The following is a 13174-nucleotide window of genomic DNA, read 5'->3' as shown; positions in this document are numbered from 1 at the left end:
AATTAATTTAATTAATCACACAGCCCTAGTTGAGACTTTCAATTTTTAGCAGAAAGCTCTCACTAACAAGTGGAGGTATGGAGTTAGAAAGCGGTGGCACTACTGAGTTGCATTATGGGAAGTGTAGGATCAATGTTTTTGAAGAATGACTTTTAGTGACTACACGTTGAAAATCGATAAGATGTTGCTGATCAACTTTATTAAAGTACCATTCACAATTGCTGAAGTACCCTGAGGAAATGAGATCTTGTTTATAGCTTTGTTTGCTGTTGTGGACTACTATGTATGTTCAATGCCCAGTAGCCTAGAAGTAGCCTAGAAGCAACAAGAGATTTATTGCTTTTCATTCTGGGAAAGCTGGGACAATGTACTTAATAGTTAAACTTAATACTATTGCTATGACCTCTGCTGTGGCACCATGTTAATAATAAGAACCTGTCTGTTTGGGGAACTGGCAAAGCATAAATTACTCTACATCTGTTGCAACAGACAGTGAGAGAGATTTTGTTCCCCCCTGCTCTGCAAACATGTTTTTATTGAAGCACGGCAGCATCCCACCAAGTTGTCTGATGTGTCAGGCAAATGAAAAAACGTATTTATGTACCAACTGAACAACTAATAAATGAATTATTAATTTTTATAAAACATTTTTTGGTGAAAACACAACTGTACTGCAAATATGATTGATGGCAGCTAACCTTTAAAAGAGAAATTTACTGCAGTAAATTGGAAGTAAAGTAAGGTAAATAAAATGACAAGCTTTGCACTGTGCATGCTGAAAAGTGGCGCAACCTTTTGAAATAAAAAACTCATTTACACAAAACCATAACTCTGACAAGCATGAACCTGCAAATGTCAAAGCACCATAGTCAATTAATTTAGTTTGAGTGTTGGCCTCCTTTTTGTGCTGGAATTAAACCCATCTCTGAAGTCATTGCCATCCCTAATCCTTGCTTGGCATTCTTCCATTATCTTTTCAGTGGATTTGTTTGATGTAAAAGGTTTGCCGATACCGATATCACAGACCCACTTATGACAAATTGCTATGAGATAGATGCTATTTGCATCGCTTTGATGTCCCTGTGGGGTTTTTGAAAAAACCCTCCAATCATGATTTGAACAACACAGTGCATTCTGTTTACAGCCCTTTTCGCTTTTATTGAATAGATGTTGAAATTCCTTCTGAGAAAAAAATAAAATGTAAAAAATGCACAACAGCCACGTTGAGATGAAAAACAGGATTGACTGACAGAAACAGTAACATGTGATATACATTGAAGGTTTTACCACATATACTTCCTTAACGAATGCCATGCAATGGGATATGATCCATTACTGCAGGTCACATCTCTCACAAGTCAGGGATGATGTTGCCTTTCCAAACCAGAAATACACTGAACGTCACGTCCACTTCTTCCATATACTGTTTTTTATTTTACACAGACGGAGTAGTAGCCAAAGGCCTGCTGCAGTATTTTTTGAATGCAGAAACACAAGACGATGAAAAATTATATGAAATCACTTTATTCTCAGAGTGTGCGGTGATTCCATTTTTGCAGGAAAGTTACAGACTGAAATATCTGTCTAAAATGGCATGCAGTGAGGCTAACAGGTGGAGCTTTGAAACACAGAGAAGACACAAAACGATTTTATCAACAACCTTGCCTAAATCGCACACCATAAGCATGCATACATTTTGTCAACAAATAGGGAGATAGAGAGCGAGAAGGAGGGAGAAGGGTGAGAAGATTACACAGTACAAAAGAATGCACCAAATTAACATTTTTCAAATACCAACCACCAGAGGACACAAACAGGACCGGCTACAGACAAGAAAGAAAAAATACTGCACAAGAGTAAGCATCTTCTCAACATGTACAGAACAGAGAAAGACAGATGCAAAGAGAGATAAACATCAGACAGTTACATTCAAGTCACATCAAAGGAGTATGTTGTTTAGGTGGAATATTTTTCAGGCAGTTTCTTAATCATATTATATGAGCTGTATGAGCACAAGTGAGTGACTTCCAACTCAACACTTAATTGGAGTCTACTGGATGACTAAATATTGATTACGCATGACTTGGGCAGTTTGTTTGGGCAGTGGTCTATTTAGAGCGCAATCAATTGGCATTTACAAGATGATGATCAATGGATTTATGATTTATGATGGATGACAGGCAATGGGTGATATGATTTCAGAGCACAACAGTTTGGAAAAGGTTCACTGGTAGTCTGAAGAACTGCACACACTGATGAAGTTCGCTAAGGTTTTGATGCTGGGAAGGTCTTATACAGAGGTTGACTGGGCAGTAATTATAGCTTTCGGAAATAGTCTGGGCCAAACAAGAGATATGTCATTCATAAATAAAAGTTAGTGTAGGCTTGCTAAGCCCATGGCAATGAAATTGTTAAATTGTTAGCAGAGAAGGTGAATTATGCTAAAAGAAGGCTAGTTATGGTTTAAACTTCTATTAAAACTTAAAGATTTAGTACCTGAGAATTTCAAAATAAATAAGATATGCAGTAAATAAATAACTAGAATGCAACCTATTGTTTAAATCTACTATTACCAGCACTCTTCTTTGGTTTGATTGGATAACGGCTCTGATAATGGATTTGAGTGTTGTTGATGTATGTTTTCATAACTGTAAACAACTATCGGTTGCTAACTATCTGCTAACACACTGTTTGAACAGATGCTGGCAAAGGCAGTTTACGAGTACAATAAAATCACAGGCATTTCAATAAATATGCTCTACAGGTGCCTTGCCACACTGTGCCCTTGGATGTTTTTTATATATATATATATTCAACATGATTACAGAGCTCACAAAGCATTGATAAAAGCTAAATTTCCCTTGTCTATGCCACAGGAATGCACAAGTTCAGAATTAGTGTTATTTCATGTTTAGCTAGCTTCATAAAAACAGTGGCAATGTGGTAAACAAGCTGGTTTGGAAAACCTTAATTTTGCCTACAGCTACAGTGACTGTGTGAATCACAAAAACATTTTCTAACAAATTGTATCACAAGATTTAACTGTACCTCTGCTAATACCACATTTATGCTTCCCCCTAAACTTCATGTGGGATTTTTTTCTGTACACAACAGTACATATAATAACTTTGCTTTTACTTTGTCAAGTCATTAATCTTTATGTATATGTATTTCATTCATTCTACTGTCTATTTTTGGGTTATAACAACATCAAATGTCATTGTGAAGTAGGCTACTTGTAGGCTAACAAAGGCATCAACTGAAGTCTACTGTAAATATCCAAGTTTGACTGCTACCAGAACAAGTCTGGTGGAATGTCTGAAATATCTGGAATGTTTTAGCAAGACACTGTGGAATGAAGGGTAAACAGAAAAATAACAAGGCATATGGAGAAAATTTTGATTTTACCTTCAGATGACCCCCTTTAAATGTGAGCCAAATTTGTAAACATTTTCTGTTATATAGTCACGGCGCTTTCACGCAGGGCTCAGGGCTTTTTAAAAAGTCCCTCATTATTTCATCACATTTCTCTGCATGTATTGTTAATGCCTGCCTTTGAAAACCTGCAGACAGATTTGCTGTATGGTTTATGATTTCGAACACAAATCCTGTTTGTGCTCATCAGTAACACGTAGCTGAACATTTTTTACGACACAAAACAAATCGTCCCACCTTCCCCCTTTTCTCTTTTTTAATCAAATATGTCTGACCTACAAAGGCTTTACTGCCGCTATGCAGACACATCTGTGCCTTGACACCGACTAACACATCGAAGAGTAAGTCTAAACACACAACAATGAAGATTGTCTGTTATTGCTGATTTGGGACTTCACTCCCATCAGTTAAACCAATGGACACAGGACAACTTCATTTCGAACAATATATTGCACTATTGTCACTGTCTGTTCACATGTAGTATGTTCACAACATAGTTTTGTTTGTGAAGTTTCTTCATTTTTTTTTTGTGAAATGTCAACACAAATCAAAATAAACTAGCCTGGTCTAAAATGTACACATACTACTGCAAAAAGCAGAGCAAGTGACACCTGCCACAGGACATAAAAACTAAATGTTAAAACCACACATGTATAGAATTTATATGTCTCTGAGACAAACTTTATGTATGGTGAATTAACTTAAGAGAGATAATTTATAGTTTTCCCCTTGGAAGAACATTTCAGACACAAAGTCAATTATCACCTACTGTATGTTGTGGATGAGATGTTAATTAAAAAAAAATGGAAAACCAGTTATTGCCTCAAATATCAATGTATTTTGCTTCATCATAAAAATCAAATGGAATCCATTTGTGTCCTTCACTTCACAAAAGTTTACTGCATGCCCCAAAACAAAACAGAAAATAATTCCTTCACTTTCTGGTTTTACAGGTTGTTTTGACCCAGTGCTCATATTACACATTCAGAATAAATCAATGAGAACATGATGGACAGTTAATGGGTTGAATCCTCACAACGGATAACTAATAAAAATGCAAGTATTTATATACACTTAATGTATCAAATATTAGCAATAAAATAACAGGAAAATTTAATCAATTTTTTAATGAATTGGATTATTTCTTAAATGTTAAAAATATGGCTTATACTCTTAGTCATCTTGTTATATGTCACTTATTCACTCCTATATAGTTCTCTTTTTTATAACCCATAGCTATTTACAAACAGAAAAATGTGGATGATGGGTGATATCTGGTCTTATTCTAAGTGCTTGACATTTTGAAAACATGGCATAACATTTGCCTTGAAGTAAAGCCACTAGATCTGTGTTGGTGTTACATACTTTTAAAATTAGGTTATAATCACAAGTTATTCAGAAAGATGCTCTATATGAGAGATTATAAAGTTCATGTCACCATCACAGATCATATAACTTAAATCAAGAGAAATGTCATGGCACATTAATCAATTTCAGACACTTAGAAGTTAGGTTGAAGGGGTGGGAGATGAAGAAAGGTACGACATTAGTCTTAGATGACATTGTAAGAAGTTAATCATATTTCATCCAAAATACTGTTACTTTTTATTGAACATATCCATGAGCGGGGTCGGGATGAATTTCATGACCGTATCCACGATGCTCTCCTCTTCCTCTTCGTCACCACAGCCAGTGGGAACCGCCTTCTTCGGACGGGTGAGGCTGCCCTCGGAGGCCTGCTCCATAGCAGCCGCTGCTTCTGCTTCCTTCTCCTCCTTCTTCTTGATGCCATACTACACAGAAAAGGCAAATGAAAACAGGCAAGATGGGATTTATTTCTCCATTGGGTGGTTATTTAAAATTCTAGTTTTTGACATTCTTTTGAAAATTATTTATCTCATTCATTATAAAAAAAAACATAAATTTTGCATTAACTGTAATAACTGTAAAGGAAAATACACTTTTACTTTCTTGCTAAGATTTAGAACAAACAATTCAGACCACTGGCATTTCTTTCCACTATGTATGAAGCTAGAGCTAGGAGGTAATTATTTTAGCTTAGTATAGACTGAAACCACTTTCTCTGGCCTGGCTCCTAAACAACCATAACCCTGCAAGTTGTAGAAATACAAATATTTTTTTCATTGCAGCCTCCCAGAGAGTCTGTGCACACAGCTGATTATGTCCCACTTAAATTTTCCAATTCAGTGAGAAACTTTGTAAATTGCAGAAGTGAGGCACCATGACACAATGTGATTACCTTGTATCGTAAACACTATTTAAGTTCTATGTTTAGAATAAAGGTGGAAACAACTTCTCCACTCACTTCAAAAGTAAGCTGGAAGTCACTGCTGTGCTGGAGAAATGTCCTATGAATACTGTGTCTGACTTCAAAATGTGGCAATCTTTACTCTAAAGACAGAGACGAGTGAAGCGTGACATGATCATTTCATGCATTTGAGGTAAATTGGTTGAAAATGATTAGTACTCTCGCAAAGTAATTCATATTTCTTCATTTGCATAAATTAGCTTTAGGCTTCTTCCTCATGAAGTTTAAGCACTGTGTACTGCAGCTTTCTTGGTCCTGCATGAATAGCAGTTACATTGGATTTCTGCAATTAGATGCAGAGTTAGAACTGAACAGAAATGTGGGTTTTGTGTTTGTGCTTCTGTGTTTGGGAGTGTACATGGGGGTTTTCACTGCTGCTTGGTCTAATTTGAGCTTCCTGGATATTTTATGTACCAATTACAGGCAAAGGATCTCAGTGGGTGTAATGGACAATGCTAACAATTAACTTACAAAACCCTAGGCCCCAACAGACTTCTATTAAATCAAGAGTGTGTTTAGAGGAGAAAGAGCACAGAATTGCAATTTAAAACAGTAAGACCAACAACAGCTGGGAAATCTCTGTTTCCTGTGCCTTGATTGTAAAAATCTTGTGCAATTCAAGTCATCTCTCTGTAATTCTGTTGCGAGAATTCATTCATTAATGATGTCACTTAGCTGTCACCATGGATTTAGTTAATTCAGTTCAGTTACTACTACTACTACTACTACTACTACTACATATTTATATACTATGGATATATAGTCCAAAAAATTCACCCCTTTTAAAAACTCCAATAGAAAAGTCAAAATTAAGTTACAAATTAAGAAATGCAGAGATACTTTTTACAATGACATTAACTTGAAACAAAATCTGGACAGCTTTTGTTTTGATGTAAAGGTTCTGTGTTCACTGTTACCTAAAGTGTAGTTTGTGCATGTGTTCTTCTATTTTGAGCAAAATCAATACAGTTGGACTGCAAGGAAAAGGTTGCAGAGCACAGGAAGGTCAACAGGCTGAGCGATGGTTGATCTTGAGGCAGAGACCTGGAAAATGAGCTGGACTCCTCCATGACCTCTTTGCTGCTCTCACAGGGGCACGTAAATGTGATTCTGGAACAATAAATATTTTAAAGGAAGACTACTAGTGTCCATTTCCACTGTGAAGCTGTGCACAGGGGGAGTATGAGCATCTCTGTTTGTGTTTTTAGAGTGGACCACTATAGATAGTGTTGCTGGGGGAACAACACAGTCAAATGTTATTGCAGGTTTTTCATCCTTTTTTGCCAATATAGTCTGCATCCAGCTTAATATCTACTGTCACAACTAAACACTCCTTGTGCCAAGCGTTGATATTTCTTAGAAATGTCTCCAAGGAAACCTGGTTACATTCTTTAAGGTATTAGATGAATGTTTGTAATGGAAGATTTTTACGGCCAAAGCACGCTGACAAATAATAGCAACTGTTGGTGGTTTGACAGTTACTTTACTTCTGGTCTTATATTTTGCTCAACACTGGATTTGAAGTACTCATTCTGCAGACAGTGAGACCCCTTGGGTTCCTTTTCTTCTAAGCTCTTCATCCCTTGACAGATGATATGATGCTACTTTGTGATCCTTAGTTTTATATTCCTCAGAAATCAGAAATAAATGCCAATTCAGTTACTGTACTACAATAAATGCTACTATAAGACTTAAGTTAAAATGGGGCAACAATCAATCTGCAGCAAATAATCAGTGAAAGACAGGGCAGAGATTATATCTAAAATTTGGACTCCTTGGCATGTTTCCCGCTACAATACCTTTAGACCAGTTAAACTGATTCCCATGGCAGGAACTGTATCTTTTTTTTGGAAGAAATATTTATACTCAAGCCTCTCGATTTAAACTTTGATATATACAGTAGTTTAATATGCACTGGTCCTGTCTGTAAATTATTGGGTTCTTTTTTACATTTTTACATTATAGTGAAGATGGGAGGACTCCCATCTTCACTATAATCCAAAATGGAAAAGTTTATTTATCCACCTGTTACCGTAAATTGCAAACTAGCTGATCGTCCTGGCATACACGTGTCCCAACCAATGCTTTTTCTGTAATCATCCATTTGACTTCAGATGTGAGTTGGTAATACACAGACTTTATTCTACAGATGTCCACAATGTTTCTTTGCTGGATAAAATCAGTTACAACTCAGGACACAGTATAAAAACTGTGTGACTCCACAGCTAGTCTCTTCCTCTTTCTCTGGTTTAACAGCTAACAAGGAAAGCTGAGAGAGCCTCCCTTAAAGTAATGGTACTCTATTACCAGAACATGCATCAATGTAACAGCCTGCTTTACACCAATAACAGTAAACTTAAATAACAAAGTCAAATGCAATGCAAAAGATATTTATCCATTGTGATTAATTAACTTTTAAATATTTCGCTATTTTAATACATTCTTCAAGTTCTAATGCAAAATATACTGTACATCTCACATAGTAAAACAAAAACTATGAGAAAATGAATAAGCTCACTTGCCACATACACCACCTTTGAAAAAACAACATAATAATTCAACATTTGCAGCTGTTCTCAAATTGCAGTAAAAATTATGTTTTGAGGGAAAGATATGAATGACATGACATTGTGAACATATCCTTGTTTTCCATCAAAACCAGCTGCCAGATCCCATCTCATATTGGTAGCTAATTTTAACATCTTAGCCACACCACTGGCAGTGGCTCTATGGGTGGCAGTGTCAGTAAGTCAGTTGCATAGTAACTCACATTGGTCCAGACTGAAATAGCTTCACTAAAATTGAATGGATTACCAACACATTTTGTGTAGATGGGTCCCCAGATGATGAATCCTAATGACTTTGATGATCCTTTGACTTTTTGCAGCAACACCAGGAGGTTGAAATATCTGCAAAACTATGTTTGCCCCATCAGCGTCAGCTATACTTTTTATTTAGCGCTAATTATCAAATGTTAGCAGGATAACACAATTAACACGGTGAATGCGATAAGCATAACCTGCTAAACATGACTATGTTAACATTGTCATTGCGAGCATTTCTGCTAGAATATATAATATTGACTGTACACTTACGAGACAAGCTATCATGGTTAATCATCCTGTGGCTTTAAGTCAAACACCAAGACAAAATAAAGCAGCCTGGTTTGCTAAATAGTTGGAGGCACCTTTGCAAAAGATTTGAGAAGTGGAATGATCAAGTCTTAGTTCAACACCTTAGACTGTTTCTTCTTGACTTTCATAAATTCTTGACTGTATCTCCTTCTGCTCCCTTGTTTGTTCTCATCTTTCCCTCCATGCCGCTCTGTTTCGTTCTCTTGCAATCTGTCTTAGTCAGTCTCTCTCTCACTCTCAGACTTGTTCCACAGTAACAAAGGCCTGCGTTAGTTGAAGTGAAGACAGTCACGCTTAGTCAGCCCCTCTCCACGCTCTATAATCAAACACTTTCCAAAGATATGCTGTCATATCGCTCCGTCTCCCTCCTCTTTATTCTTTCACAATTGTTCCAAAACAAAACCAAAGAAATCACTGGGACTTGGTGGAATGGGGAGCAGATCCTCAAACTCCAAAGACAGCTTTACAAGGGCTACACATGGAAAAGTTTCAAACTCAGCTTGAAAGCCCTCAGATAGTGTTCAAGTTAAATATTCAATAAAATATTAGCAATGTCAAGAGGAATATTTGACTGCAAGCAGCAGATACTTTGATAACATCAATTAACTTTTTATTACAGATGAATTAAATAGTAAGCATGAATTTATCAAAGACAAGATTGACTTGGCAAGACTAAAAAGAAAAATCTCAATATCATCACCAAGGAATCCTGTATGTGTTAACCGAACTGCACACAGCACACTTGTGTTTACAAATCTGACCCGTCTGCAATGGTTTAAAGCAAACTAAATATGTAAGGCGATGAGAATGCTCTAATCTTGGGTGGGTTTTTTTTAATTAAGCCTGCAGTAGAAGCAACCCTGTTTCTTACCCATTAAGTTCATATGCAGCTACTTTACATTTGCTAATTAATTTTGGATAGAACATATGTAATGCTCCCCACATTAAAGAGGATATTGTGTTTTTAGATGTTTTATTATGGAAAATATATGAAACTCATGACCAAAATAGTCATACATTCTGTCATTGTGTTACTAATGGATGGAATCATAGTGAAAATAAATGATTCCCCTTTTTATCTGGGGACCCCCTGGAACCCTCTCAAGGACCCTGGGGGGTCCCTGGACCCCACTTTGAGAACCATTGCTTTAGATTATTCAAGTTACCTGTGACACTGCCACTGAAAAGACATTTGAAATGAAATTGAATTCATTGCCATTGTATTGGTGTGCTTGCAAAAATCTCAGAGGTGGGCACAAAAAACTATTAGTATGGAAGGGTACAACTTAAATTAGGCCTGTAATTTGGGTGAACTGATCAATCATAAAGTGTATCCAAAAGTGGATATTGTCGAATGAAATATTTAAGTTTTAAGTTTAATATAAACATATAATTATTGGGTTGATAAAGGATTCAGTATGCAGTATTTTGTCATTTCCAATTTTGGATAGTCAAGTAGGTCCCCCAAACTCATGGAGAGAGGGTTTCAGATGTTGTCTAACGATTCTACAAGCACTTTGTTTGAATCATACCGATGCCTCTGTTTCCTCTGAAATATTTGCCAATTATAGCCAATTCAAAGTAGTTGTATGTGAACATTATTTGTAGGAGACAAGAATGAGTAGAATGTTGTTATTGTGCTGCACTGTACTCATTATGTTCCCTGCTCTTTATCAAACAAGTGGTAGTGTTACCCAAGAGAAGTTGTGTCGCAGCTGATATGGTAGAACTGAGCATCTCCTGACATTTCTTTAGTAACTGTAGCCTACACCTCTAGGGAATAAACAAGGGAGTGAACATTCTTGAACATTCTTTGTTGGCTGTACTGAACTGTGTATGTGTGTGTGTTTTCTTTTTACCTTATCCCTGATACCCTGTCGGAGGTTTTCTCTCTCTGCTTCCATTTTTGCATATTTGGCCTTCCTCTCTTCCTCCTGTTGCCTCAGCGCCTCTTGCCTTTCTTCCTCTTTTTTCTGAGCATCAGGATCTTTCTCCTCCTCTCCACCAAGCATCTTGCCCATGTCTTTGGTGGCCCCTGTTGGTGGTGGTGACAGAAAGAGAGAGAGAAAAGTGATAAATGACACAAATGTCAAGCATTAATCTTTTAACAAGTGGCACTGGCAATTCACAGTAATTGCATATAGTAGATATCAGCTATCAGCTGTTGCTAAGCAAATGATGTGAACAGTGGTACATGTAGGATTTGGATTATTCAATTGGCATTGCTTTATATTTCAATCGTCTTTCAGGCCAGTGAAAGAGCAGCTCAATCTGCCCTCGACTGAACCAAAGACAAAAGAGTCTGACAATAGAGGGAACAAGAGGTGACCGCCATGAACAAGAGCTGGAGATAAAAGGCAATGCAATAAATTATTAGCAATTCTCTTGATTGCCTTTGTGCTGCTCACTTTGGCCGTTGCTATCTCCAGCAGGAATTTACATCCCTATGCAAAGTGTCCACTTGGACTATGGGTCAAGACCTGAGAACAAAAGGCTTACGGTGCTGTCGAGAGGACCATAATAAACAGACAGTGGGGCTCATTTTGCTGCTGATCCCATCTCCTGTATGTATTTGTTAGATAATCTAAACAAGAGATCAAGCACACGTAGAAAATATACTTATTATTATATGCTATGTTTACAGCTTTGGTCTTTTCTCTTCCTTACTTCATCACTCCACAATGCTAATGATTTTCAAAGTTAAGCTTTTCCTACCATTGCACTGGCTTTACTCAACGATAAAAGAAAAAGTCAAGAAAGATACCAAAGCCCATTTTGAGTAAGTTCTCTTCTTGATGAAGTTTGGCTTATTAAAATGCCTGCAGGCACTGGCAAAGCTGTCTCAGGCACTGACATCCTACTTTATCTTGACTTCTTCTTCTGTCTGTGTACTGTGTAGAGCATCTGGCGTGTGTGGCATCAAATGACATGCTTCATGTGTCACGACACCGTTAGTGTGTTTTGCCTTAGCCCAGTATCCTAGGAATTTCATTCATATTGGATGATTCTGCAATTTATGTCCAGTGCAAACCCGTGAACAAGTATGCCGTTTATGTAGAGACATGGAACGTAAGGGTGTGAAGGTTGTGATGGCGGATGGGTGTGTAGCCCATGTGACCGTCATGTTCTCATTCTGTCAAATCTGTTTATGTTCACTTTTAAATTTTTTTATCCAGATTTCCTTAACCTTCGCCATGGTTTTTAGTAGCCTAACCTTAAACATCTACACTCCCTAACATTAACCACGTAGCAACCGTGCGCAGATGTCGTGGAGAGAAGGAATTTAAAACGATGGCACTGTAGGTTAAAAAATGTCATGAAAAACATCGGCTGGCGTGTGCACACTGTCCGCGCTGTTGGAGCTGTCAGGACTCAGATGAAGCCATTTGCCTCCTTTCACTCTTGTACAAATGAAAACAACTTTCACAGAGAGAGATAGATAGTCCTTCACAGTGAACATTTTGTTTTGTCAGCACCTGTTCTGTCTTGCTGTTTTGTTGTGCTTGAGCAAAGTGTGATTGTGTAGATGATTATAAGACATGTAAACCAGACACAGAAAACCAATAAACAATACATGACCCAGGTACAGTCATTTATGCTTGTTTTACAATAGAACTTAAATTCCTTGCTTCATGTGTTACATAAAAACATAAACGTACTTTATTGTCACATACATGTAGCAAAATTCATCCTCTGCATTTAACCCATCCCTGAAGGGAGCAGTGGGCAGCCACTGTACAGCACCCGGGGACCAACTCCAGATTGAAATACCATGCCAGGTCAAACTGGAGAACTTACCTAACATGTTTTTGACACTGCAGGAATCCAGAGCACCCGGAGAAAACCCACACAGACACAGGGTGAACATGCAACTCCACACAGAAAAACATTTCTTTGAACCCACAACCTTCTTGCTGTGAGGCGACAGCGCTAACCACTGCACCACCATGCCGTCCATGGAAGAACTCTTACCAGAACGTTATCAGTTTTACTGCCTAAGTAAATATAAATGCTGGTATAATCCTTTAAAGAATTTAAAAGGCCATAGTTCAAATTAAGACTAATCTTGAGTGTCATCCTGCATGTTGAGCTGCTCCTGCAGTGCTTTTGAACATTATATTTACAAGGGGCTCTGCCTGTGTGTTCTCACTCCAGAAGCATTAGCTACGCTTTCCAGCTCAGTGGCTGGAAACAAGCCATTGCTCTAACAGTGGCCCTATGAACCCTCAACCCACCTCACTTCCAACTTGCAGGAAAGAAATTGATTTTAATGAGA

The 13174-nt window shown here is 37.5% G+C and overlaps 1 protein-coding gene across 1 annotated transcript; it reads right to left on the bottom strand.

Moving 5' to 3' along the window:
- Positions 1–1506: 1506 nt before the first annotated feature.
- LOC119904804 (complexin-2-like) lies at positions 1507–12703 on the bottom strand. The gene is made up of 3 exons (XM_038721485.1): positions 12697–12703; positions 10758–10933; positions 1507–5228 (listed from the first exon to the last, which is right to left on the bottom strand). The coding sequence occupies exons 1-3, from the start codon at positions 12701–12703 to the stop codon at positions 5034–5036; spliced, it is 378 nt and encodes a 125-aa protein (XP_038577413.1). The 3' UTR covers positions 1507–5033.
- Positions 12704–13174: the final 471 nt, after the last annotated feature.

Source organism: Micropterus salmoides, unplaced genomic scaffold (assembly GCF_014851395.1).
Source record: "Micropterus salmoides isolate LMB-PRFRI ecotype aquatic unplaced genomic scaffold, ASM1485139v1 Ms_hic_scaffold_1550, whole genome shotgun sequence".
Taxonomy (NCBI): domain Eukaryota; kingdom Metazoa; phylum Chordata; class Actinopteri; order Centrarchiformes; family Centrarchidae; genus Micropterus; species Micropterus salmoides.
The sequence above is the reverse complement of the archived record's forward strand: the minus strand, read 5'-3'. Positions and strand labels throughout refer to the sequence as shown.

Coding starts and splice junctions, on each gene's coding strand:
- LOC119904804 (XM_038721485.1), bottom strand. Junction 5,229..10,757: donor GACAGGGTATCAGGGATAAG/GTAAAAAGAAAA, acceptor TTTTCTGTGTAG/TATGGCATCAAGAAGAAGGA.